This window comes from Clinocottus analis, unplaced genomic scaffold, assembly GCF_023055335.1.
Source record: "Clinocottus analis isolate CAN_PGR_092001 unplaced genomic scaffold, fCliAna1.0.p SCAF_5, whole genome shotgun sequence".
Lineage (NCBI taxonomy): Eukaryota > Metazoa > Chordata > Actinopteri > Perciformes > Cottidae > Clinocottus > Clinocottus analis.
The window spans coordinates 10,895,384-10,921,600 of NW_027176207.1; the positions used below are offsets into that span (position 1 = coordinate 10,895,384).

The following is a 26,217-nucleotide window of genomic DNA, read 5'->3' on the forward strand; positions in this document are numbered from 1 at the left end:
CAACATTTATAATAAAACTAAGCGGTTGTAGGTCATTTTCCACATTACGTGAAACCACCATGAAATGCGATGTTAAGAACTTGTGGTTATTTCATAGATTTCTGTGTTGTACAGATAATTATTGTTCCTTGTCTGGCTTTGCAGGAGACAACATCGGATGGGCCGACTTATTCGACCAAACTCTACAAGATGCCAATGATGTGGACCAGCACCTACCAAATGAGTGTTGTGAGTGTGTGTGTGTGTGTGTGTGTGTGTGTGTGTGTGTGTGTGTGTAGATAGTATTTGTGTATGTGTAGTATTTATCATTCGAATGTGTGTATACTATATTTGTGTGCTCAGACAGTAATGAGATAAGGTGTTCAGCAAATATGAGAGACATCGTTAATTGAATCACTATTCGGTTCTGGGAAATTGTGACTCGCATTTTATATTTCAACAGTTGTTTAATAATGAAAAATAATTATTAATTATAATTCTAAAGGCCACCAAAGTCGTCATGCTGTGTTCCAAAGGACTACTTTTATTAACTATTAGTATTCTGTAATAAGCCTGCATAGTTATAATTCATGAAGCGTGTGTGTGTGTGTGTGTGTGTGTGTGTGTGTGTGTGTGTATGTGTGTGTGTGTGTGCGTGTGTGTGTGTGTGTGTGTGTGTAGTCTTGCAGGAGTATCCGGAGAAGTGTGCCTGCTTAAAGACAGACGTGGAATGTGTCAAAGTCAACCTGCAGGATGTTCCACGTCTCTCCCCAAATGTTACCTTTCTGTAAGTGTCCTCTGATTGTAATTACTGTGTGCGTGCGTGCGTGTGTGTGTGTGTCCGTGTGTGTGTGTCCGTGTGTGTGTGTGTGTTCAAAGTGAGAAGTCTTCTCAATCCTTACGGTCTCTCAAGCTATGATATGTTGTTTTCAGTTAGCTGTTTCTGTTCTGGCATCGATGATCAGAACGTCTGTAACACAGATCCAACAAATAAACACAAATCAAGTTGAAATTGCCAAGATAATAACTGTAAGTGGTTAAATATATGTAGTGAATGAAAAGTGCTGAACAGACAGGAAAAAAAAGCACAAACCACTTACCATTGTTGTTCTTGAAATTATTACCAAAGTTTCCGTTGCCCTCTGTTGGACTTTCCTCCCAGCTATATTTACATTTTTCAACCAATCTTTTTTGACTGTTCACGTCTGTTGCTCGGCAGCCGGCTTCTCACAATATCACGAGATCACAGAAGAAAAACAGAAACAGAAAAACAGTTTTTCTTCGGCACCATCTCTGCTCTCTAAATCCTTGGTCTTGTTGTTGTTTATCTGCTAAAAAAAAAAAGGTTAATGAAGTGATTTTCTTGCCCAGTAGTAAAGACCATCAGACACTCTGCAGGTCAGTGTGTCCGCAGCTGCAATACTCAATAGACCTGATTGTTTGTTCTGATAAAACAAGAGACAAAGTGTTTATTGATCCCATCTATGGCAGACGTGTTCTGCATGTTCCAAAATCCCTACTGCCACGCTACGTAGCAGGCTTGAAAGATATTTACTATATATAGTATACATCATTTAACAATATAATATCGGTACCTTTTTGGCTGTTCTGATCCTCAATTTTCTGTGCAGCAAACATATGAGAAAAAGGGTCAAAGTTCGAGGTTATGACAGAAGAAGTATGTGGTGTGAAGCTGTACCCAGTGAGCTCTCATGAAATATTTAACTCTCCTAAATATAATACAGTTGTTTTCAATGTTATTAATTACTCCATTGCTTTTCACGCCATGATAAGCGAAAATGTCTGCTGTGAAAAAGTATCTGAGCTCTGGAAACCGCAGACTAACTTGTTTCCCGCCCAGCTTCCAGTTGTTTTGCTATACGACTCAAAAACTGAACACGTCAAACTATTTATTCAAACTTGCTTCTCTGCTTTCATCAAGTCAAATGCTAATTTATCCTGTCTTGGTGAACAATTTCAGGACAATGTCATTTCAGTATTTTAGCAGTAGTCTATTTCAAAACTCATTCAGTGTTGATATTCAATACATTCATTGTTTCATAAATGTATTTTATTTAGTGGGTATCGTTGAAGGTGAACGCTCCAGCAGCCTTGTTTTCTTTTCCTCTGAATGAAGTAGTGACACCACTTCAGTTAAATAATCATTGATTGAACACTGACTAGAATATCATTTATGATTTCTATGCATCCATCAATCCTCATTTACACCCCCTTGTAGAGTCCTACAGAGGCGGATAGGTGGATCCATTTTATTTTTGATATGTTCACATCCTGTAGTATCCTCACATTCATCTTAGTCTCAGCTTCTCTGCGTCTGGCAACTTGTTTTAGTTTGACGCTGCATTGCTTCATTGAACCTTTGATTCCTTTACAGTTTGGTCTCTCAGTGAGAAGCTTCACTCCTTATCCTGTTCTCTCTGTACTGATGAGTCAGACTGCACTATCAAGCACTTTCTTTGGTCGTCTGGAGTCGACCACTACAAAGTTGTAACTGATGACGATTTAAACATTAACAAGCTCGTATTAAGATGTTTGTGGACATTTAGTTTTGTTCTTTCTGCCAGATGTCATGCGTTTGATTCGCATCACACTCCTCATCTTTGTATAATATTTCGGTTGGTTTCTAAGTGGCGTTTAGAATTTGCATGCGTGCTTGTTGTCATTAAAATTCCCCTCAAAGCTTAATAATGAGAACCTGCCCCTTCAAACTGGTATTTCCTCAGTTAGATTTTTTTCTGGGATTGTTGAGTGTAAGAAACATCGTTTTACAGGTTTTTCTTTACAGGCAGTCTTTTTTTAATTTTTTTAAATGCTTCCATTCCTTGCCTTCTTGCTAGAAATCGGTTTCTTAGCTCCAGTGATTACAGAATCAATTCCACAGTTGAACTTTGTAGGCTTTTTATGGCCAAGCTTTGATTTTTGTTTCAAATTGAAGTGTGACTAAGCCGACCACATGCCGAGGCTCAGTTTGAGATCGCAGGAACCAACACCTGATTATCTGACATGTGTCATGAGTGCACACATGTAGTGAAACCTACTGCAGCAAGATTAGATCAGATATGCTGTACACACATACGTATGTGTTGTAGCTGTGACGACACCAGTTGGATTGGTGTTCAAACATCACGGTTGTCTCTGAATTTTGCAAGTTCAATAAACCCTTTCTCTGTTAGCCCACTCATTTTGTGTTTATCCCCTGCTTCTGGCGTGGCAGTGCGGCCGTGCAGTGCAAAAACAAATTGCTGGACTGCGTCTTCAAGGGTCAACTGTTTCCGCATTTGGCGATGACAATGACAGTGATGAAAATATTAAGTTCTTATAATTGATATGGACACTTTTTTTTAAAATTTCAGCTCCTCAAAACCGGCTTTAATAACCTCCCTCGATCAGAAAAAAACACTCAGACAACCGACTGCCTTGGCCTCCACAAACGTTCCTTTGTTTTTATAATATATAACCTGTTTATAGTTGTATATAATGGCTATTGCGTCATTTGCCTGAACTCAGTCTGACCTTCAGCAATACAGTTTACTTTAGAGGAGGCATCACAAGCCAGCAGCTCTTTGCCTGAGATTTTATCTCGCAGACTTTATTATCCTCGTTAATTCCGCTTTGAAATTGGTTCCCAGGGCTACCATTATATTTTACTTTATTCTATCTTCTCTCCCTTTTGCATCTTTCATTTAATCCGAAGGTGTTTGAAACAAAATCTAGAGAATAATACATTGAATTACCTTCTCAGGCGGAGCAGCACTTTAGATCATCAGGCCACAGAACTTGGTTTCTGAAGAAAACATAGAAAGATCAAACTATTTTTATTTGTAGCAATTCCGTAGCAATTTATTTTCTCAGTAGTCCGTATTGTGCAAATGAAAATCACTTCAGATCTTATTGCCAATGTGTTTTATTGTTTGTCAAATGGTGTTTGTGTGTAGGTGGGCGTATAATTAAGGCATACGTGTTATATTTTATGTAAATAAGCTATTTTGCTGTTAATGACGTGACCCGCTGTGCTGTAACAAACACAAACAGGTTCAGTATATCATTTTGTTCAGTATACAAAACATGTTTACTTGAATTCTTATGGCATTATTTTTTCCTGTAATTACTTTTTCCAGCACTGTGTGTGTGTGTATGTGTGTGTGTGTGGGCGGGGGGGTAGTGTATCAGTTTATGCTCTGCCATTTTTATTTACCTGCCCTCGTACTAACCTTTTAAATTTGCATTACAGTGAACCTTTTCAAACCCTTTGAACACTTTCAACAATTTTCAAATGTGATGTCATGGCTCTAAAAACAATTTGTGGAAAAAACGGCAGCACTCATGTTTTTACTCAGTAAATGTTTTTATATCTGTACTCTGTGTGAAACCGATGTTTTTTCTAACTGCGGCGTTTCATGGCTCCTGTTGCAGGTCGCTGAGGAGCAATGAGATCCGAGTGTTGTCTGATTTTGTTTTCTCAGAATACTCTTCCCTCGAGAGACTGTGAGTAATTTTCGTGTTGCTTTCCACAGCCTCATAATAGGTACATTTTGTTGTGATAATATAGATCGAAAAATTCTGTAGATGCCAATTAAATGTTACTTTTCTTATGATATGTTGATGACGGAAAAACGTGTATTAAAGAGCCGAACTTCCGGCTGTTGGGGGTGTTGTTGTAGACGGTCATCCTGCGTTGACTGGACGACTCCCTGCCTTTGCAACTGCAGAGCTTAGTACTTTACTTGTGATCGAGGAAATAAATTACGAGAAAAAGAGAAGTTGTCGAACCGAATTCTTCTGGAGGCGACACCGGGCTTCCAATATTGATTCACGCTAACAGTTGGTTTATTCATTATTGATGTTTCTGCATATAGTGTGGGAACACAGTAAATCCATGTCATTCAAGGAAACATGAATCCGTGCAGTTTCTGATCAGACACTTTGCCTTCTGGCGAATTCATTTGGTATTTCAAGGCATTTTTTTTTCATCTTTCCAACCTCAAAGACACAGTGAATTATCATTAGACTTGTTTTAATGTTCATGTAGATAAATGGATCCCTGAAATCAAAGCAAATATTAACGCCACACACGAAAATGTATAATCTGCTGCCACATTGACATTGTTCCTTCTCAAATATGACGATTCGTATTCACATGGAATGATTTCATTGTGAATGGTTAGTTAAGGTCCTAATGGGAGGACGGCAGCGTGCATGCTCGCCTCTGCCATCAGTGCATGAATAGGTGTGAATGGGTGAATTATGACATGTGGTGTTGAAGTGCTTTGAGGAGTTGGAAAATGAGAAAAGCGCAAGACAAGTACAGTCCATTTCCTATTTCCCATTCTGCAGAAGCTAATTGGTAGGGAACACACACACACACACACCTTCACAAACAGCTACACAAACTTTAATGACGAATCAAAGGTCAGTAATTGCTGCCTCGTTATTCGTGTGTTTTGAATGGTCATAATTTGCATCTGAGCAAATGATTGTTACTGTCCTCTGTGTTGATGTGGAGAATACGCTGATGAGATATTGTCCTTACGTACATCATTCTTAGTGAAGTGTAAAAAGATAAATGGATGCTAGTGCAGCGGATGATAATGATGATTTTATTCAAACTAATCATTTTGTCATTATTCTAGTCAGTTTAATAGCATTTGTTTGTTTGTGTGGATGATGTTTACGTGCATTAGAGGGATCAACAGTCAGAGCCGTAGAGTTTTTGATGATTTTGATGATTTTGTGTTTCCAGGTTTCTGCAAAACAACAGCCTCCAGTTCATATCCAAACACGCTTTCAGTGGCCTGCGCAGTTTAAAGAGGTTGTAAGTACTCTGATTACTTTATTATTGACAGTAATCTGACAAGGCATTAAAAAATATATTACGGTCAGAAAACAATAGCTTATAAGCAAGTTTTACAGGTTGGATGTTATAATCAGTAACTGTGTATTAGGGTTGGAAATGATTTTTGATTATCAATTCATCACCTGTTTATCGCATTAGTCTATTTTTTATTCATATGTTTATATCCATTTGGTCTTTGAAAACACATCTTAAAGCTATTTATAAATAAATATAAATATATATATATATATATATATATATATATATATATATATATAATTTTTTAAAGCTAGTATTGCTTAAAATATTGTATTATATTTGAGAGTCAAAGAAGCTACATTTGAAGATCAGCCCGTCTTTCTCTGCTTTCTCTTAGATTTCTTAGTGAGAACTTAATATCTTCCCTTAGTCCTGGTGTGTTCAGGGATCTCGATCAGTTAGAGTGGCTGTGAGTACACACACACTCACACACACACACACACACACACACACACACACACACACACACACACACACACATGTGCACACGCGCGCGGGCATGCATGAGGAGTTTATCGTGTTGGATACGGCGCTGGTTTTATAATAATGTGGATGGAGGGACACTGTGTAATATTCAGTATATTCAAACACACCGTAGTCATTATGTGCCTGTGTGTAGCAGCTGTTCTCTGTATTGTGTTGCCTGGTTTTGTTTAAATCTGGATAGACCCATGCGTGGGTCTCCTCATAAGCCTCTGGATTTTATTTTCAGATTTTGATTTGTGGTTTAAAAGAAATCCCCTTTACATCAAATCATCTGGGTTTCAGTATGGAGCGCTTTGAGCGCTTTGATTTGTACTCCTAGAAGTCAAACATTTTGCCCAGTTGTGTTTTCTTTGTTTTCCCTGTGAAAACGAATTTGAGTCACCTTGAAACAAAGAAAGCATTACTGTTAATCCAATAATCCTCAGGTGAGCTGTATTTAACATTCTGAACAATAATAAAGCATTAAACAACTATTTGCTACATAAAGATATGGTGCAGTGATGTCTACCTGAGTAGAGACATGATGTCGCTCTCTCTCTTGCTTCGTTTATCCACCACACGTGCTTTTAGTGCATGTTCGTCCATGTGAGCGTGCCCATCGGCTGCTCTGCACTCATACGGCCCTTTAGGTAAACACTGTTTGATCTGTCAGCACGTGTGCACTGTTAGGATTGTTAGCTACAAGCCGTCTGCTCGCCGCCGACAAGTTGAGAGGAAATAAAAATACTACCAACCTTTGCGAAAGTGGATTATTTATTTGTCCAGATCGTCTTTGGTTAGGCCGGCAGCAGGCTACAGGTCTTCTGCATTTATCACATCAGGTCTCGATAAAGAAGGATTTTTGTAAGGTCCATCGTGACATGTAGCACCCAGCTGGAGAAGAAGTAGTATTAAATAAAAACCATGCTGGATGCATATTTAGCGTACAGAAATGAGCGTGGCAATGCTCATCTCGACTAGTTCTTGGTTAGAAGGTTATTACACGTATTTCCCGAAATGTTGAGTTGTTCTTTTGATACGAATAAGTAACAATGTTTCTTTGTGCCAGGCTGTTGGATCATAACCCGCTAAGCAGCTTGTCCCAGGACACTTTCATCGGCCTCCGGTCTCTCATGTTCCTGTGAGTTGCATGGTTTTCTCTTTAAAATCTTCTGTTTTAGTGTTGCCTGCATGGTTTCTGATCTCAAAGTGATTCCGACATTTGCTGAGTCTCATATGAGAAATGCATCGGATATCAGTTGGCCATATACAGTACAGTATGATTATGTACAGTATATAAAACCAGCACCTACTCAGCTCATTGTGGGAAATTATAATTTTATTCAGATCACATGTATGCATGCCTAATGAAGACAGTAATGTTGGCAATCCCACGGGTCTCATTTTCCACTGGAGGAGTTTTCATTATTGTCAAATATCTGCTTAGTCATACTCTGTGAAGATGAACATAATATCATGCTCAGTTATGTCTTTGAATTATGAAGGTGGTTAATAATCAAGGGAGTCAATAGAGTCTTACAAAGGGCAATTTAATTGCGTTCATTTCAGAAGTTTTCACAATAGGCAGAGGTTCAAACGGGCCAGTGTAATAATATTCAGCAGCTAGGTTACAGGTAACAGGCACTAAAAAAAGCAAACAAGGAGCACGTGACAGTGAATGGTCAGACACGGTATCGCTTTATTTGCATAAAGGATGGCTCAGTAAAAAAAGGAGATAAGAAAGGAAGCAATGTCGCAATTTTTCTTTGCATTTAGAGAATTTAACCAGCCCTTAACGTGCTTCTGGGTAATTTTACTCTGTGTGGGACCTTCCAAAGCAAAAAAAGAGACTATTTGACAGAGTCTGACAGCATCTAGGACAGAGCATCATCCTTACGGACCCTTTTCTCTCTGTCTTTACCTTTTATTCTCTTATCTCTCGTCATTGTCACAAACGTTCTCCTCTCCATACAGTCTCGGCTTCACTGACTCGGCAGCGAACACTGTTCTTTGTAGAATATCGTAAATTGCAATATTGTTATCTAAATCTTTGTTCACTGAAAGAGTTCCTCAGTGCTTCACACCTGTCAACTCACAGTTTTTCTTTCCACTATAGACTCAATCTCTCTCTGTTTGCTTCTCTATCCTCAACAGGTAACCATTTCAAGAAATGTCCTTTGAATCTTTAAAGTTAAAAAAGATAAAGTTCTTCAAAGAACGCTTGTACCATTCGGGAGTTACTCTTAGTCAGAAACGACCATATGTCCCTCATTTGGTTTCTCCATTCAACTGTGGAGTGGGTTTTCATCTCTCCCAACATCTGTCTGAAGGGTTGCCACCCGAAATATCAATGACAGCTTTTAATCTATAAAGTGACTTTAATTTGTAGGGAGATTTCACCTCCAGGACAACAATGCACATTTGGTCAGTGTGAAAGCACAAAACCTAAGTGTGGGAGGAGTCTGAGAAGACATTGGACGCGTTTTGGTTGGCCTCAAGGAAGTTCTGGCTCAACCTTCTCGAGCTTGGATGAGGATTTCAGACTTAAAGAGGGAGCGCCAGCTAAAGTCGCTGCTTCTTCCAGCTGTGCATCACCTCCTCTCTGTAACCGTGGGAACTCGTGCAGTGTGTGAGGTGAATCTCTTATTTGCAATAACATGTTGTTCTTCTCATCATCAGATCCATGGTGGGCACCTCGCTGCAGCAGCTTCCACACCTGAGCTTCTGTGAACACATGCCTGCCTTGGACTGGCTGTGAGTCTGATGTGGCAGTGCACCTGTGTGTGTGTGTGTGTGTGTGTGTGTGTGTGTGTGTGTGTGTGTGTGTGTGTGTGTGTGTGTGTGTGTGTGTGTGTGTGTGTGTGTGTGTGTGTGTGTGAATCAGTAGATATTTGTACTCTAAATACAGACGGATGAATGTGTGTGTTTGTGCTTGTGTGCATTGGTAAACACCGATGGTAGACAGAGATTACAGGAGGCTTATGTTCTCCATTTCTTTTCTGCTATCAGGGATCTTGAGGGAAACCAAATTCAAACACTCAACTACTCGATCTTGAAGAACTGCAGCAACCTTGAAGTTCTGTGAGTGTCCCACGTAAATGTTTAATGTAATAAAAGTCGCAAGTGATTGAAACCCAATCCAGGAGTGTAGAGTCAATCCATTTTATTTAGGGGTCTTTTTCCCAATTTTCCAATAACATAATTTCCAATTTAGTTGCATTCTCATTTATTGTCTGAGACATGACGAGGTTTCCTGAGTGTAATTATATCAGACATCCATTCTATACCAGACAATTAATCATCAATTTTGTTTTTGTTTTGTTTTAGGCTCATATCTCTGGACTCAAGAGACATTCTAGTTTTGATGTTACATGTTCTGTTTCATTCTTAACACACTAAGACAAACATTTAAATCATCATGAACTTATTCTTCTTCAACATGCAAAGTTTGAACATCTTAATTCTATGTGTATTACTATAAATAGGAGTAATAATGATAAAGTCCAACTAATTGCGTTTGAACTATGAATTCTTATTTTGAGTTGGTTTTACTCTCTCTCTCTCTCTCTCTCTCTCTCTCGCTCTCTCTCTCTCTCTCTCTCTCTCTCTCTCTCTCTCTCTCTCTCTCTCTGTCTCTCTCTTCCTCTTAATAGGAATAAGAAATGCTCTGCCTCACAATGAGAATGAGCAAGGCATTTATCTGTGTGGCTCTGTACGTTTCATAAACAATGCAGAAACTCCTGTTTTTGAGAGAGCTGTTTGAGTTCACATCAACTGTTGACAGATTGTGTTTTGTGGAAATTGGGAGCCAGATGTTCGTTCAATAAATGAGATTTGGCACACAGTTTCTGACAGCAGCTCTGTCTTTTTCAGATTACTGATGGACAACAGGATCAAAAGTATTCCTGAAAACATATTCCAGTCTCTGTGGAAACTGGCTGAACTGTAAGTACTAGCCACTTTGTTTGTATGCTTATCCTTCTGTTCACATCATTATTTCAGTTTGTATCAGAAGAGAGTAAATTATATTGAGATGTCAGTTTAAGCAGTTGTTGAGTTTTAGTGGGAATTGAAATGTTGTTTTGAGAATGTTTTCTCAAACGTAATTAATTTATTATCACACAAAATAATGTATTCTACATTTTGTATTAAAATGGAAAAAGATAGAATAAAGATTAATGAGCCTTAAGAGGATAAATATAACATCTCAGAATTGCATTACATGTAAACACAATACAGGGTTTTGATTTTAAAGGGACCTTAAAATACATTTCAAATGAATCTAAATAATAAATAGATTAGCATTGAGCAAGAATGCACATGATGGTCTATAACACTGTGTATGGGTGTTATTATTTAAATTATAAAGGTAATGGAGGGAGATTCAATGAAAGCTGTGTGGGAAACCATGCAGTGTTGTCCTGCTAAAATGTATTCTTGATTCATCCTTGCAAATTACACTTTTGGAAAGAAATACTGAAATTATTTTCATCACTTATTCAATCATCTGCTATAGTAGTTATTAAACAAATGTTTTACCTGATAAATCTGCTGTAACAAAATAATTATTTGTGCTTTGTTCAATACTTTCCACAATTAATGTTTGGAAATGAATGAGAAAAAAATCTATATACGTATAGCTGCATGTTATTCATTTTCAAGGAATTCACGTCTTTATTATTTTCTGTCTCAATGTATCTAGGAATCTGTCTAGCAACAGGATAAGGAAGTTGCCAAAAAACATCTTTAGGAGTCTCTCCAAGTCCCTTCTTAAACTGTGAGTAACTGAGGTGTGCGTAATCGTGTGTGGATTATGGGGGGATTATGGTATATTAGGTGTAAAAACACTTTAGGGACTTCTAATTATAAGGTCGGATTTAGAGAACAACTTTTCATCCTACCGTTAATTCCTCCCACAGGAAAGAATCTTAGAAAATTGAAGCGAGTATCTTAAAATAAATAAAGTTTTAGTCTTGTGGTGCGACTTGCTGTCAGAGATGTTATTGTGTTGTTATCGCAAAGCCAAAACGTTTGAAAGCTCATTTATAATTGGCCCTCTGTGTTGTGTCTGGGATGAAAAGATGAGCACAAGTGTCATATTTATTTCATTGTATGGTCAGAACCAGGTTTGTGCACTGAGTCCGGCTCTGTGTCAATTGTACATAAACAATGATACACTTTATGTCTTTTAGCCAAGTAAGGCAATGGTGGAAAATAACTAAGAACAAAAAACATACTTTCTACTCATGTTTTCATGCAGGACCATCACTAAAGAGTATTTACAGTGTGGTATTGCAAATGTCGCCTCAGGATCTAAATGCTGCTTCTATCTTTTAAAGATTAGCAGCCATGAACAGAAATATCAAACAGAGAGCAGATGAAAACTTCAGTTCAAAAGTTTAGGCAAGGCGAGTTTATTTGTATAAAACACTTCAACAACAAGGCGATTCAAAGTGCTTCACATAAAACCATTAAAGCAAAATATGATGCAGATTTAACAATGTTTTTAACAGTTAAAACATTAAAACAGTCAAGAAAAAAGTTGCACTGTATTGCAAACACTTCCAGAAGAAACAAATATTGCATAATACGTTCACGCATCCTGACTAGGACACTGCTCCTGAAACCTGAATGAATATCTCACACACCTCAGCTTTGCATACCTGCCTGTCCAGCCTGTAGCGTCCACTTTATTAGAGAGTTATTCAATAGATACAAATAACACAGAAAGCACTTTAAGTATGAATAAAACATTACTCTACCCTTAGATTGTTTAGAGGATATTATTGGAGCGGAATCGGCTTACTATAGATAATGCGTGGCCCAAGGGTAATAAATATGACGATAGTGTCACAACTAATTATGACTCAAACAGTAGGTTATAACCTGCTCAAAGAAAGAATAAATCAAAAAGGAATAAGTACAGATAGGTTGATGGTTAGATTGTGTGTGCAAAATGAAAAATAATAATTGTAGCTTTTGGCGATAGCGTTGAGCCCAAATAATTATTAGCTTATATTAAACAGTCCTGATTAGAGGCTGATTTTTTTTTTCTCAGCCTGCCTGGGATGAAATAGGCATACAAAAATATTGTATTGTTTTGTATAGAAGTCAACTGAGGTGGTCCCCACTTGGAGGTAGCGATCCACCAATAATAATATAATATAATATTGTATTTTATTGTATAGGAGAAAGAAGTAACTTGAGAAATAATCAGGTGTGAATTGATTTCGAACACGTAAAAGAAACCGGGTATGAATTGCACAGAAATAGCAGCAATGCCTTGATGCAAACAATATCACAGAAAGGTTGTACTTTGTATTTTCATTGTAGGTTACTATACAGGTATAACTCCAATGGGCAATGTTAGTGTGAAAGTACTTAAATACATAATGTGCAGTAGTTGGCAGTGTGGAGCAGGACAAAACACAAAAAAGCTTGTTGCTATTGCCAAAATAGACCAAGGACATCTGGACTTTACTGTCATTCAGCCACACGCTACATATCGGCCAGGCATGCTTTGCTGACCTCATTATAATCTGTTTCTTGTTGCAGAAATATTTCCCACAATCCCCTTCTCCATATTCACCCCAGTCACTTCAACCACCTGACAAATCTTCAGTCACTGTGAGTACACACACACACACACACACACACACACACACACACACACACACACACACACACAGCCTGTTCAGTGCTGAGATATGTTCTGTTTTTTGTAGGGCGCTGGAGGGAATAGAGATTCCTGACATCCAGACTAAGATGTTCCTTCCAATGAAGAACCTCTCCCACATGTGCGTGCACTCCAACACAAGTATCACAAAATGTACATGTATCCAGTCACCACCGAATAATCCAACGTAATGTTGCGCTATATTTTTTTTTGGCCCTCATGTGTCATTGCTCGTCTAACTCTGTCTCTCTCCTTCGTTTTCTTCTGCTACCACCCTCTGTTTTCCTTTGCTCCTTCTCTCCGCCAGCTACTTTAAGACGTTCCAGTACTGCTCCTATGCGCCTCATGTCAGGTCCTGTAAGCCCAACACAGATGGCATCTCTTCCTTTGAGGACCTGCTGGCTAACATGGTGCTGCGGGTGTCTGTCTGGGTCATGGCCTTTATTACCTGCTTTGGTAACCTTTTTGTCATCGGCATGAGGTCACTGATACGAGCAGAGAACAACCTGCATGCTGCCTGCATCAAGGTCCTTTGCTGTGAGTAACCACACCTTTGTCCTGTCAGGTATACGATACAGACAGAAGTACAGAAATACAAATACAAATGTAGCATCCTGCATGTTAGGGTAGAGGTAAACCTTATTATAATAACAACAGTGCTAAAAGGTCAACAGTATAGTAGTGGGATTAAAAAAAACACAAGGATGAAACTAAAAAAGCGGATCTATGAAAGGGAATCTTCAAACTGTTCTTTAGAAAAAGTATTCTGGGTCCAAACTTCTGAATCCCTGCTGTCATCTATATTTTGTATTTTATTCAGCAAATAATGAGGTCAAAATGTATTCGCAGTCCAGACTGATAATCAGGTCTGGAGGTGAATACTTTAATATCAACGAGAAAGCTGTAAGTCATCCGACAGTAGCTAAAACATTAGACAGGGTTGAATGGAGTTCATAAGTCCAGCCTGGTGAGAGATCAACCACATGTTTGTATGTCATTAAAACAAGTTGCTTTGCAAGTTCTTGTCACTGTTACATTACAATAATCCAGCCTGAAAAAAAACAGATTAGGTGACTCGAGGACATCTCGGCCTGGCTTCGTAAAGCAGTGGTCAAACTACTGCACAGATGATTCGTCACACAGGCAGCGGAGTCAGCTCGTCCTCATGCAGCTGATGATTTCATTTGTAATAATGAATGTAGAACATTCTGAATTATTCCATTGAATTAAATCCTACAAGTGATCAAGATCTTGTTAAATCTTATATGTAGCGTTTATGATGCTTTGAGGTTGTTAGCTTCAGCAGTGGTCACTGCAGGAATTATTCTCACTTATCAATCCTTCGCGGCAGAATAACTATTATTAATTGGTTCTTTGAAATGACGGTAATGATCTTGATCTTCATAGTTACGATTTGCATGCAATACATTTGACATTTTCTCTGTTTTTTATCCGACATATATTGTCCCATTGAATTCTTTTATTTTTATAGAGAAGTGTAAAATAAAATGAAGAGGGGAAGATGTGTTTTACATTAACGACGAACCCACATCTCTCCTGCATCATCATATAAATTTGTAAAAACCTTGCGTAAGGCACCTTACGATTAAGATTAATGAATACAACATCTTAAAAAACACAGAATGATCTTACAGTAAATGTAGACATCTTCAGGCTTGCCTATTCCTGTCAACTACTGTATGATGACTCTCAGTTTTACTATCTTGGTTAAGTTTAAACTTTTGAAAAATACACACAGTTGCAGCTTTAACGAGGCCTGGAGGTAGTATCAACATTCATTTCAAAATACCCAACAAAAAGGATTCATAGTCCAACAAAAACAATACATGTAGCACACAGGCATTGTTTATAAATCAATGACAGCCACTTCAAAAGACTTAAATCTTCAAATATTTAATAAGGATGGAGATGCTTTTCAAAGAGCTTCTCTAAAAAGTCCACATTTTGCCTTTTGACACCTCCCTTCATGAGCACCATGTGTTTCCTCTCTCTTCTGTCTCAGTATTGGACTCTTTTTTCAGTTTTAATTAACCCCCATCACTCTGCCTCTCCCTTGCTTTACTTCTCTTCCCTCTGCAGTCGACTCATCCCACAGCTTTACTCTGTTCTCTCAGCTTTCTCATCTTTATTCAAGATGGAGCTCTCATTTTTTTGAGGGAAAAAATGTTTTTCTTGTTATCCCCCTTTTTTTTTTAAAGCGATTGAAGTATCAAGTCTCTGACAACTCTGTGTTGTCTACAGAATACAAAAAAAGAAATATTTAGAAATATAAACAAAATGTCTTAGTGAACCCAGCGACTCGCCGAGTGAGTGATCCCTCTCGCCAACAATGAAGAGTAGAAATATGGTTGCTGTGTCTTTTAGGGAGAAAGGTTGGGTCTGCAGTGCCAGCAGCTGTCAGATGGACTTCTCTATCAAACCCACGCGGGGCACCGCCCTCCGTAAAGGGACTCATGCTTGTCTTTATCTCTTCAGGTGCAGACTGCCTCATGGGTGTGTACCTGTTTTTTATTGGGGTGTTTGATATGAAATTCCGCGGACAATACAATCGTAACGCCCTGCTCTGGATGGAGAGCGTTGAGTGTCGGACCATTGGCTTCCTGGCCATGCTCTCCTCAGAGGTAACTCGTTATGGACACACACACACACACACACACACACACACACACACACACACACAAACATACTAATCTGCTGTGTGAAGGTGAACCTTGTTCAACCCTTAAACACTAACATTACCAATAGTAACACCATCACTAACGCTGGGTATATTTTAGCCGATATATAATGTACTTGATAAAATAGACTTCTCATCAAAATATGACAAAATACAACAATACAAAGCAAATTTAAGTATTTGTATTTTATTTTACCGTACAGAAATTCCCATGAAACAAAAAACAGGTATCGTGGGGGACGCTGAAAAGGGGCTTAAAATCGGGTGTAACATAAATAAAAATAAAAATAATCGAGCTAAGAAAGAGTGCTTTGGTCCACCCGTTCCCGGGTCACGTGAGCCTCGTCCGGTGAAGGACAGACTCCCTGCAATGGTAATATCCACCTTAATTCTTATATCCTCTATCACTAACGTTGGGTATTTTTTACCCGAACACGTGCCTGTTGTCAAAACCAGCTGACTCTCAAGTCTCAATTGTCTTTCACAAAAGCACTTGAATACACAAACCAGGAAGAGGTTTCATGAAGCCGTTGCTCAAGACTGCATCAGCACACATTGCTCTGTGTTCTTTGTCAACAATATAGCCGATTGATGTTATTCATTTTTGTTATTAATGATAATCTGAGGTATGTTCTGATCAGTCGACAAGTTTATGGTATGCTCTGTAAAATGGTCATCAAAAATGTTACTGCAAGTGGTTTATGATGAATTTACGGTCCTGTGCGATTCAATGTGGATGTTTGCCCTCAGGTGTCTGTTCTCCTCTTGACCTACCTGACTCTGGAGAAGTTCCTGGTCATTGTCTTCCCCTTCAGCAACCTGCGCCCGGGCAAAGTTCAAACTTTGGTGAGCTACTTTATAATACTCACACTAAAGTAAGGACCGCTGAGTGTCTTCACGTTTCACAGTGTGGTGGAAAAATAATAATTCAACCTTATGGTGGAAAATTAATGGATTTAATGTTCACGTTTCACAGTGTGGTGTAAAAATAATAATTCAACCTTATGGTGGAAAATTAATGGATTTAATGTCTTGTGTAAGCCTCTATTTAAAAGAAGGAGCTATTATGATGAGCTACTCAATTATTTATTGTTTTCATTTGTTTTAAAATATATCTCTGTTGTGCAACCACATTATTTTAAGTGTATTTTAATAGTTACACCTTACTACCTCTTATGCTTTTAAATGATTGATCTGCAAATGTATTTTATACAGTCTTTTACGTCTGCTTTTATTTTGCTGTAGTTGTTAATGATCTGTTGTAAATGGAAAGCACTTTGTGCTCTCAGCTTGTAAAGTGCAATACAAAAAAAATTATTATTATTATTATTATTATTATTGTTCTGCTTAGTGCTCAGCTAGTGCGCTTATTGTGAAACCCTCTGTAGCCTTTGCTTTTTTTTATTGTGGGCTTTAATATGCACACGTTTGAAATCCTAACAGCATGTTTGTCGTCCCGCTGCCAGGTGATCCTGGCCTCTATCTGGCTCCTGGGGTTCATCATTGCCACTGTGCCACTGATGAATGAGGATGTGTTTGGAAACTACTATGGACGTAATGGGGTCTGCTTTCCCTTGCACTCTGACAGGCAAGAAAAACCTACCGCCAAAGGATATTCAACAGGAATATTTCTGGGTAAATTGAAGGAAAAAAACTTTTTTATTTAGTGTATATTTATAACTCATTATATAGTGACTGCTGTTTTTTTGTGTGTTTGTTATCGATGAAAAAAAGTGATTGCAATAAACTGCATTAAAAATACTGAGCTTTAAATCCAATGAGCCATTAACTTGCTCATCATGGAGACATGACAACTAAAACTCTCTATATTGTTATTATTTTTTGTAAGGATGGATGGTTGAATATGATGCAGCTTTATGTTATCACCTTGTCAGTTTCAAGAGCAATCTCATCTCATCAAAAAGCATAAGAAGAACACAGCAGCCCTAATATAGTTTTCAGGGCACATTACATCAATAATAAACAATCGCCACAGACCTAAGTGGGATTCATCACTTAGAACCTGTGTAAGAGCAGATAGTGCATCTGGATTTGACATTGCTTATTTTTTCTGTTCAAAGAAAATATAGAAAACATGAATTCAAGGGAACATTGCTGCGTGTACCCATCAACTAACAGGACAGGGAAGAGCAATGCATGTTTGATTTGGCTATTACTCCGCACACACCATGGCTCCATCAGCAATTCGTGATTAGTCTGGGCTCGTATAACTCAATGTTCTCACTGAGGACCAGCGGAAGTCTGGCAACAGTGCTGAATAAATTATGGGGGATATCCTTTCAAAAGGGTGCCAGCATTTGCATCACGGATCATTCTTCTTAAGTAAACTTCCACATACGAGCGCATGAAAAGCACTTTTTTCAAATCATTAGGCCCTACAAATTGTAAAACCCTCTAATGGATCTAATAAATACAGAGTTATTTTCCTTCTTGGGAATGAGCCCGAGAACAAGGCTTCACTCTCTGGGCTAGACTGAGGGATGGAAAGCAGAGTTCAAGGAAACGCTTGTGCACTTGCTCGGGGCCCCATAAAACAGAAGATTCATCTGAATTATATACTTGGAAGTTTAACTTGTTTTGCTTTGTGCACTAATAAGCACTTTTCATAGGAACAAACAGGGAGCTGCCTGCGGCACTGTTCTCTAATTACATCCAGGAAATTTCTCAGATGGTTTCATTTATGTAGTTGCTGGAGGCACCAAGACGTAACGTTCATTATATCACAAAATGTCTATAGCATAATACAAATATGTGAAGCAGATGTTTGTTTTTCTTTCTCTGAAACATACATAATCTCACAGCAGCAGAAGGCTCCACCCTAAACTATCCAACTGGTATGATGTAATCAAAACGGGCTCGACCAGCTACAACATCAAAATATTGCTTAATCGTTGATGCTTTAGTATTAACTATGTAACTGTGTAATGTATCATAATATATTAGTGGTAGCTGCTTTTTTTCTTGAGAATGTGGACAGTATATGTTCATAATAATACTTTTGATATGACTTTTAATTTAGTAGGATTTTTATTGCTGGATGTTTATTTGTAATGTTTTTGACATTTGCATATTGGATGTAAAGTAAAGGATCTAAATATCCCTCATGCATTTATGTGTGTGAATAGCATGTGTATTTCTTTAGGCCTAAACCTGGTGGCATTCCTGGTGATCGCCTTCTCCTACTCCAGCATGTTCTACTCCATCTATAATACTGGGGTCAATGCCACAGACCTGAGGAGCAACCTGCACAGAGATGTGGCTGTGGCCAACAGATTCTTCTTCATCGTGTTCTCTGATGCCCTCTGCTGGATTCCCATATTTTTGGTGAAAGTCCTCTCACTATTGGAGGTGGAGATACCTGGTAGGTCATACTTTCACAGCTGCCACACATCAGTGATCTACTGTTTGAATCCTTTACTTATTTAATAGAATAATAAATAAATATAAAAATGGACTCTACTCATGTTCTCCTTCAGGCACCATCTCTAGCTGGGTTGTCATCTTCATCCTTCCCATCAATAGTGCCTTGAACCCCATCTTGTACACCTTGACCACCAGCTTCTTCAGAGAGCAGGTGGAGGTCTTACTCTGTCGTTGGCAGAGAAGACACATCATGAAAAAAGACCGCAAAAGCCTCACCTCCTCCACAATCTTCATGGAGACGCCGCGGCCTCCTTGTTACCAGCCACCGTGCTATCTCCAGCAAATGTCCCTGACCGGCGCAGATCCCCGCTACGCCTGAGGCGAGGCAGGAACTTCCCTGGTGCTTTGTAAACCTGCTGGTTTAGGTTCCTTTTGCTGGTTATTTCTTTACCCTCCGACAGGGCAGTAGCACTGCTTTAATGAAACTGGCTTTTCAGTTGAACAATGTTAAAAATCATAGGCGCTGACGTGCTTCACATTTGTTAAAGATGTACTATATATACACACTGGGACAGCACTTTGGGGTTTGGTGCTAATAGGAATAACAAAGAAGATAGATGAGCAGATTCTGTACATCTCACTACCACCGAGAGGACCATCACTCAATGGACTTAAAATGTCTTAAATCAAGCAAGAAAAGTGCTTATTGTACTTTTCTAGAATGCATGTACTTTAGTGGCCCGTTGGTCAGATTATCGAGGTAGAGCAGGACAGAAAAAGCTGGGAGACATGTAGTCAAATATCTCTCTGATCTCACAGACATCGTTCTATGGAGTGAATTACAGGTTAAAGCTCACTGAGTCACAGATGTAACTTCAGGCGCTATGCTGAGAAATAGGTTCACGGACCAAACAAAACAAAAAGAGACTGCATACACTTTATGCTTTGTGTAATTATAATGCTGTCATAGTACAAATGAAATTGCAAATCAGTGGTTAATGTCCACAAAAACAAAAACGTGTTATACATTAAAATGCTGAATTCTAGCTCACATTTTTTTTCTTTATATCCGGCAGTTAAAATGCAGCAAATGACAATTCAATATCTATAAAACAATCTAGATTTAAATTAGAAAGACAATTCAAGGTAATTATGCAAATAACCCATGACATTTGTTATGCTCTCCGCTTCCTCTCTGTCGTCTGTTGTCTTCTCTTTTCTTTCTTTTAATGTCTCTGGCGCCATCCATTGTTTGCTTTATTGCCTGATTAGCTTGGTAATGCGGTGTTGAACGCTAAATTGTTAAAGATATTCTACACATCACATTTAATTAAGGAAACAAATCTACAAGTTTAATGTTCAATTGCACATTAAACAAATAATTGTTGCATAAATCTTGATAAATGACTAATATATTTAAAATAATTTGACCCTTAATGATTGTTTTGACAACAACAAAGTAAACTGGACTTTACTTATGTCAAGAGGTAAAAATGTGTTTGCCAATATGAATTTAAATGTTTTATTTTACGGCATGATTATAATTACATGTACAAGGCACTTAAAGATATGAGAGAGACCAAGCAATGTGAGAAAAACACAAGTAAAAGAGACTTAGCCACCGACAATGAATGAATGTTGTGCATCAGTTATGTGTTGCAGCAGCTTCCTGTTCCCCACTGAATGTAAACTGATGCCCATTTTTGCCTTATTTTTGTAATGTTGTGCTGATGTAATGAGTGTAATGTGATTTGTTTTTCTTCCTGACTTTGTTCTATGATATTTTGTGCAATCCATCTGCATGTAAATTCAATTTAAACTCAAGAGGGGAGAGGGAGGAGGGGGTCATAGGACAATAAAATACGAAAACAAAGACATATAAAATACGGTAATATGTGCATTGATTAATTGTAAACCTGAACCAATATGCTGCAGCATCTTGATGTTAAATGATACTTTTATTGCTCAGACCTCCTGATTGTGTGACTGACCTGAACTGGATTTAAATGGTTGGTTAAAGCATGCTTTATAATTCACTCGTCTATGAGGACTTTGTTTAATTTGGATTTGTTGTCACTGGTCTCTATTTATACTTTTTATACTAATAAACTGTATCATATACTTTTGTTTTTGCTGCCTTTTCACAGTCGCTTTGATTCAATGGTAATATACAACCAGATCATGGTGAAAGAGGAACGAGACAAGTAATGTTTTCCAAGTGTACAGATTCATATGCCGAGCAGTGGAACCCACAATCATGAAACGAGGACTATCATTTCGTATAATGCTGTGCAGGTTTATATTTGTTGTATAAAATTTGTTACAGGAGACTGTCTTGTTTGTGTATGTTATGTATTGTATCTGATGATGTCAAGTTGGTGATTTTCTGTCTATTGTTTTCCACACAGAGATCGCTCTTTGACTGGATTAATAAAAAACAAACTTGAAGTACATAAAAACACTTTGCCCCTTCATGTGAGCAATACGCTATCAATAAATTGCTACATGACACCTAAAAGAAATGCTTTAAAAATAGAACAAGCTGACAAATAGCATTTGTCACTAGCATGCACACACACACACACACACACACACACACACACACACATGCACACATGCACACACAAACACACACGCACACACAATGCTTGAAATAAGATGTGCTGAGCGAGCAATTCTGTTCTAAAATGATAATGCTCCTTAGATGCACCCAACGGAGAACTTGAAGCACTGACCCACTTCCTGGTTCTTTATATATATATTTTTTATATATATTATTTATATATTTTATATTATATTAGTATTACAAAATGAATGTCAATCTACTGTTGAGAACCTACATAAATTAGTGGCTATCATTTGACTCCAAAACATTTTTTTGACACATTGCTTATGAGCATCCAAAACCTAATCAAAGTTATAGTTGGTTAAGAATATTAGCAAATTGTATCTTTACATTGCTAAATGAATGAAGTAGGGAATACAATGTTAAGCTATTTTAATTTATCAAGGAACATCTGTAATTAATTGGTTTGATACATTTTACTCCTTTTGAAATATCAGGAGATATGCATTATAAAATACATGGAATTTAATTTAAAAAAGGGCTCACCTAAAATGAAATAAAATGCTTATTTATTTGTGTGAGTAAGCCTTTTTATTAATATGTAAAATAAAAACATACGCTCAAATGCATTCTTGAAGAGAAGCTGACTATTTCACTTTCTTATGTGCTTGCGAAGATGCATGTGCTAAACGCATCTGCTGTCATGCCCACAACATGTCTTTTCTTTTTTCGACAGTCCTTTCATCACTTGATTTGACCGCACCTGCGGTGTTCAGCATCCTTCCGTGGCAGGTGTCCTGTCCTTGGACCATGTTGCACCCCTAGCGACACATTGATGAACACCGCCGACAGCCAATAGAAAACGTGCCTCGCCTAAACTACCAGAACCTCGGCCTCTAATTGGTTGCTATGGGCGGGGCCCTGTCATCCTGAGCAGTAGCGCTGTCAGCCGGGGCGGCACGACTCCCGGAGGAGAGAGACGAGACGGATTGATGAAAACAGGCCACTAAATCACGTAAACAAAGAGCCAGAGCCTGGATATGATCCTGTAGTCGCCAAGGTCGACGCAGAAAAGGTACGGTTGAGTTTAATGTCACGTTAACGCTGTGTCTGATGGTGTTTGACGGCGCTGTGTTGACTACAAAGGCAACCGAGCAACGTCTCCATAAAACATCGATATAACTACCACCGGGGCTTGAACTAGCTCGTCGGCTAACGTTACCGAGTTAGCTACATGGCATAGCTGGTTATAGTAGTCGACTCCATTACGTTATACTAAATAAAACGTGACTAACCTAAACACGCTCCACGTTTCCTCGGCGGCGCGCACACAACGAACAATGCCGCGTTGCTTTGTGAGGCAGCAACAGTCTTCATGTTGACGGGGGTTGTATATACACACTTGGCGATGGCGGTGAGAGATAATGCCAAATTGCATGTTAGCTGCCAGCTAGGTAACGTTAGCTTACAACCAACCAAAGTCACCATTGCTATTTGCTAACGAATACAGCTTTTTGGGGGGCTTAATAAATAACATCTCGTGGTTTAATATAACCTAAATCAATGTCAAAGGCCATGTTTGAGCCTTTGGATCACTCACAGATGGGATGTTTTCCTCACATTGTGAAGATGATTACCTAGTTGTGGATTAACACAGCCTTCAAATTGTCATCAGTTATGGTCCAACGGTGCACATCATCCCGCCTGAGTGGCTGTGCACTTTAATATTCAGCAGCTGAGACGCTCAGGAGTCAGCCTGAATATTTTGTGTGAGAAAGCCAGTGTTACAGCATTTATTATTTACATGCACTTGTGTATATATATATATATATATATATATATATATATATATATATATATATATATATATATATATATATATATATATATATTTACAGCCACATAGCCGGCACCACCCTCACTGTGGACCTGCTTCAGTTCTTGTCATCTGGCAAAACTGAATCATATTGTTTTTGTATACATTTTTTGATTGGGTTGATATTGTGCTGGTTGGAAAGCCACATTCAGGGAGCTTGCTGAGAAGTTAATTAGTAGGTATCAGAATGATCTACCTCTTCCATTTGCCTATGGTTTTCTTTCCCAACCTGATCTGTTCATGCTCCTATTTTAAGCCAATTCCTCCTAATTATTCACCCTTCCTCCCCTCCTAACTCAATCATCTCCCTCTCCATTTCTCCAGCTGTTTGGCCCGGCTAGTCAGCCACGGCGACCCAGTTAACTCCATTGTTCTGTGTCTGGACTAAGTAACACACACAGACAGCATGTCATGTGTGTCATGCTATGCTTTCCCCTCACTCCCTTATCTGTTCTCAATTGACAAAACCTAGTTTAGGATATCTCTCCTCTTCCCCTGACTAATTTTGAGGTACTGTCCTAAAGTATTATCAGAAAATTGTCACTGGTTGTTTTAAAGTATTGTGAATAACTATAAGAGCAAGAATTCAGTGGTGCCGCATGATGCTAAAGCGTTTTAAGGAATGTGAGGATTTTCTCTTCACTTAGATGTAGTAATTTTATCTTATCACATGTATGTGGGTAAGCATGTAGAGGTGTATTATGGTGCTCTGGGTTGGTTATTCGGTAGCTATAGTGCAAGATTAACCACACCACAAGCAGGTTTTTTAACCATGCGTCAAGAATTGTTCCATTTTTATAGAAAGTCCCCCGTGTAGTATGTAGCAATGCTTGAGCTTCTTTAAGTTGTACCATGCAGTCTGTGCACTTGATGTCAGACATGACAATAAAAGAGACTATACCGAGATGGATAGTGAAATGTCTCCAGTTGTACAATTACACAATTGTATTCTACACCCTATTATAAAAGTTACATTATAATAGTGCAGTGTTGTTGCAGCAATGCCAATCTTCTATTCTCTATGTTAAGACATGGTTAACAAACCATCTAATCCTGATGACGAGATTACAATACCTACAGCATATGCATGTTTTAAATGTATTATTTATATCTTTAGTGGTTGGTTGACAGTTGAGGGGGACAGGAAACAGGGAAAGCGATGGAGGGAGTATAACATTGTGACAAACATATTTGGCTCCAGGCAGTGACACTGTGGTTGAATGGTTTGTTATGCGTCTTGTTAGTCTAAGTCACGGTTCAAGCTCATGGTCAAATTTCTACCCAGTGACACACTGCGCTATTTTAGCTCTATGGTTCAGTGATGTGTGCATGCCACTGATCACTAAGTTCACTATACTGTTGTTAGCTTCATTCTCCCCCTCGCTACAGCCTGTCGAAGCACAGTCTCAGCTGAAAAACTATCTTTCCTCACTGTCATCGTTTCCATAGATACCTGACGGCACCTCACTCCCACTGGCTTACATAACCCAGTGTTTCTGCCAGGCAAACACAAGTCCACCCAAACAGAGACATCACACTTGCATTCCTTCCCATCACACTCCCTATTTGACTTAGCCTAAGATGCTGTTGTGGAAGAGATAAGTGCTTATTTTATGGTTGAGCTCATCGTCTGAATATTGCTAACAGAATAACTCTTATACTTTAAATAATCAGATAAATCTGGTTGAGCCTCTGGGATGTAGCTATCCAAACGTTGATAACGTTGATAATTATTCACTTGACTTGTGCGTTTTGGTGTGTTTGTTTTAGGATTTGATTTCAGGACGATCCAATAATTAGTCAGGGAATGTTGTTTTACTGAGGCTATTTGCAGATGCATTAGTCTGCAAATTAGAGATGCATATACATATATATATATATATATATATATATATATATATATATATATATATATACATGTGTGTGTGTATATATATATATATATATATACATGTGTGTGTATATATATATATATATACATGTGTGTGTGTATATATATATATATATATATATATATATACATGTGTGTATATATATATACATGTGTGTGTATATATATACATATATATGTATATATATATACATATATATTATATATATATATGTATATATATGTATGTATATATATACATATACATATATATGTATATATGTATATGTATGTATGTATGTATATACATATATAAATATATACATATATACATATATATATGTATACATATATATATATGTATATATACATATATGTATATATACATACATATATATATATATGTATATATATATATGTGTATATATATATATACATGTGTGTATATATATATATATATACATGTGTGTATATATATACATATATATGTATATATGTATATGTATGTATGTATGTATGTATATACATATATAAATATATATATATATATATATGTATACATATATATATATATATGTATATATATATATACATATATGTGTGTATATATATATATACATACATATATATATATATATATGTATATATATATGTATATGTGTATATATATATATATATATATATATATATATATATATATATATATACATATATGTATATGTATGTGTGTGTGTATATATATATATATATATATATATATATATATATATATATATATATATATATATATATATATATATATATATGCAT

General features: G+C 37.7%; 2 protein-coding genes across 2 annotated transcripts in view; both read left to right on the forward strand.

Annotated features, from left to right (window-relative positions):
- rxfp2a (relaxin family peptide receptor 2a) overlaps positions 1 to 21,470 on the forward strand; it is a 32,706-nt gene extending 11,236 nt beyond the window's left edge. The window contains exons 3-20 of the mRNA XM_068600499.1: positions 145 to 228; positions 661 to 766; positions 4,414 to 4,485; positions 5,741 to 5,812; positions 6,210 to 6,281; positions 7,407 to 7,478; positions 9,017 to 9,091; positions 9,347 to 9,418; positions 10,211 to 10,282; positions 11,040 to 11,114; positions 12,893 to 12,964; positions 13,063 to 13,134; positions 13,321 to 13,550; positions 15,510 to 15,655; positions 16,462 to 16,557; positions 17,178 to 17,346; positions 18,875 to 19,093; positions 19,209 to 21,470. Coding sequence (XP_068456600.1) covers positions 145 to 228; positions 661 to 766; positions 4,414 to 4,485; positions 5,741 to 5,812; positions 6,210 to 6,281; positions 7,407 to 7,478; positions 9,017 to 9,091; positions 9,347 to 9,418; positions 10,211 to 10,282; positions 11,040 to 11,114; positions 12,893 to 12,964; positions 13,063 to 13,134; positions 13,321 to 13,550; positions 15,510 to 15,655; positions 16,462 to 16,557; positions 17,178 to 17,346; positions 18,875 to 19,093; positions 19,209 to 19,474 — 2,042 coding nt within the window. The 3' untranslated portion in view covers positions 19,475 to 21,470. The remainder of the gene's footprint in view (positions 1 to 144; positions 229 to 660; positions 767 to 4,413; positions 4,486 to 5,740; positions 5,813 to 6,209; positions 6,282 to 7,406; positions 7,479 to 9,016; positions 9,092 to 9,346; positions 9,419 to 10,210; positions 10,283 to 11,039; positions 11,115 to 12,892; positions 12,965 to 13,062; positions 13,135 to 13,320; positions 13,551 to 15,509; positions 15,656 to 16,461; positions 16,558 to 17,177; positions 17,347 to 18,874; positions 19,094 to 19,208) is intronic.
- A 1,129-nt stretch (positions 21,471 to 22,599) lies between these two features.
- Positions 22,600 to 26,217, forward strand: part of fryb (furry homolog b (Drosophila)) — a 59,356-nt gene continuing 55,738 nt past the window's right edge. The window contains exon 1 of the mRNA XM_068601338.1: positions 22,600 to 22,736. The gene's annotated coding sequence lies outside the window, so the exon portion shown is untranslated. The remainder of the gene's footprint in view (positions 22,737 to 26,217) is intronic.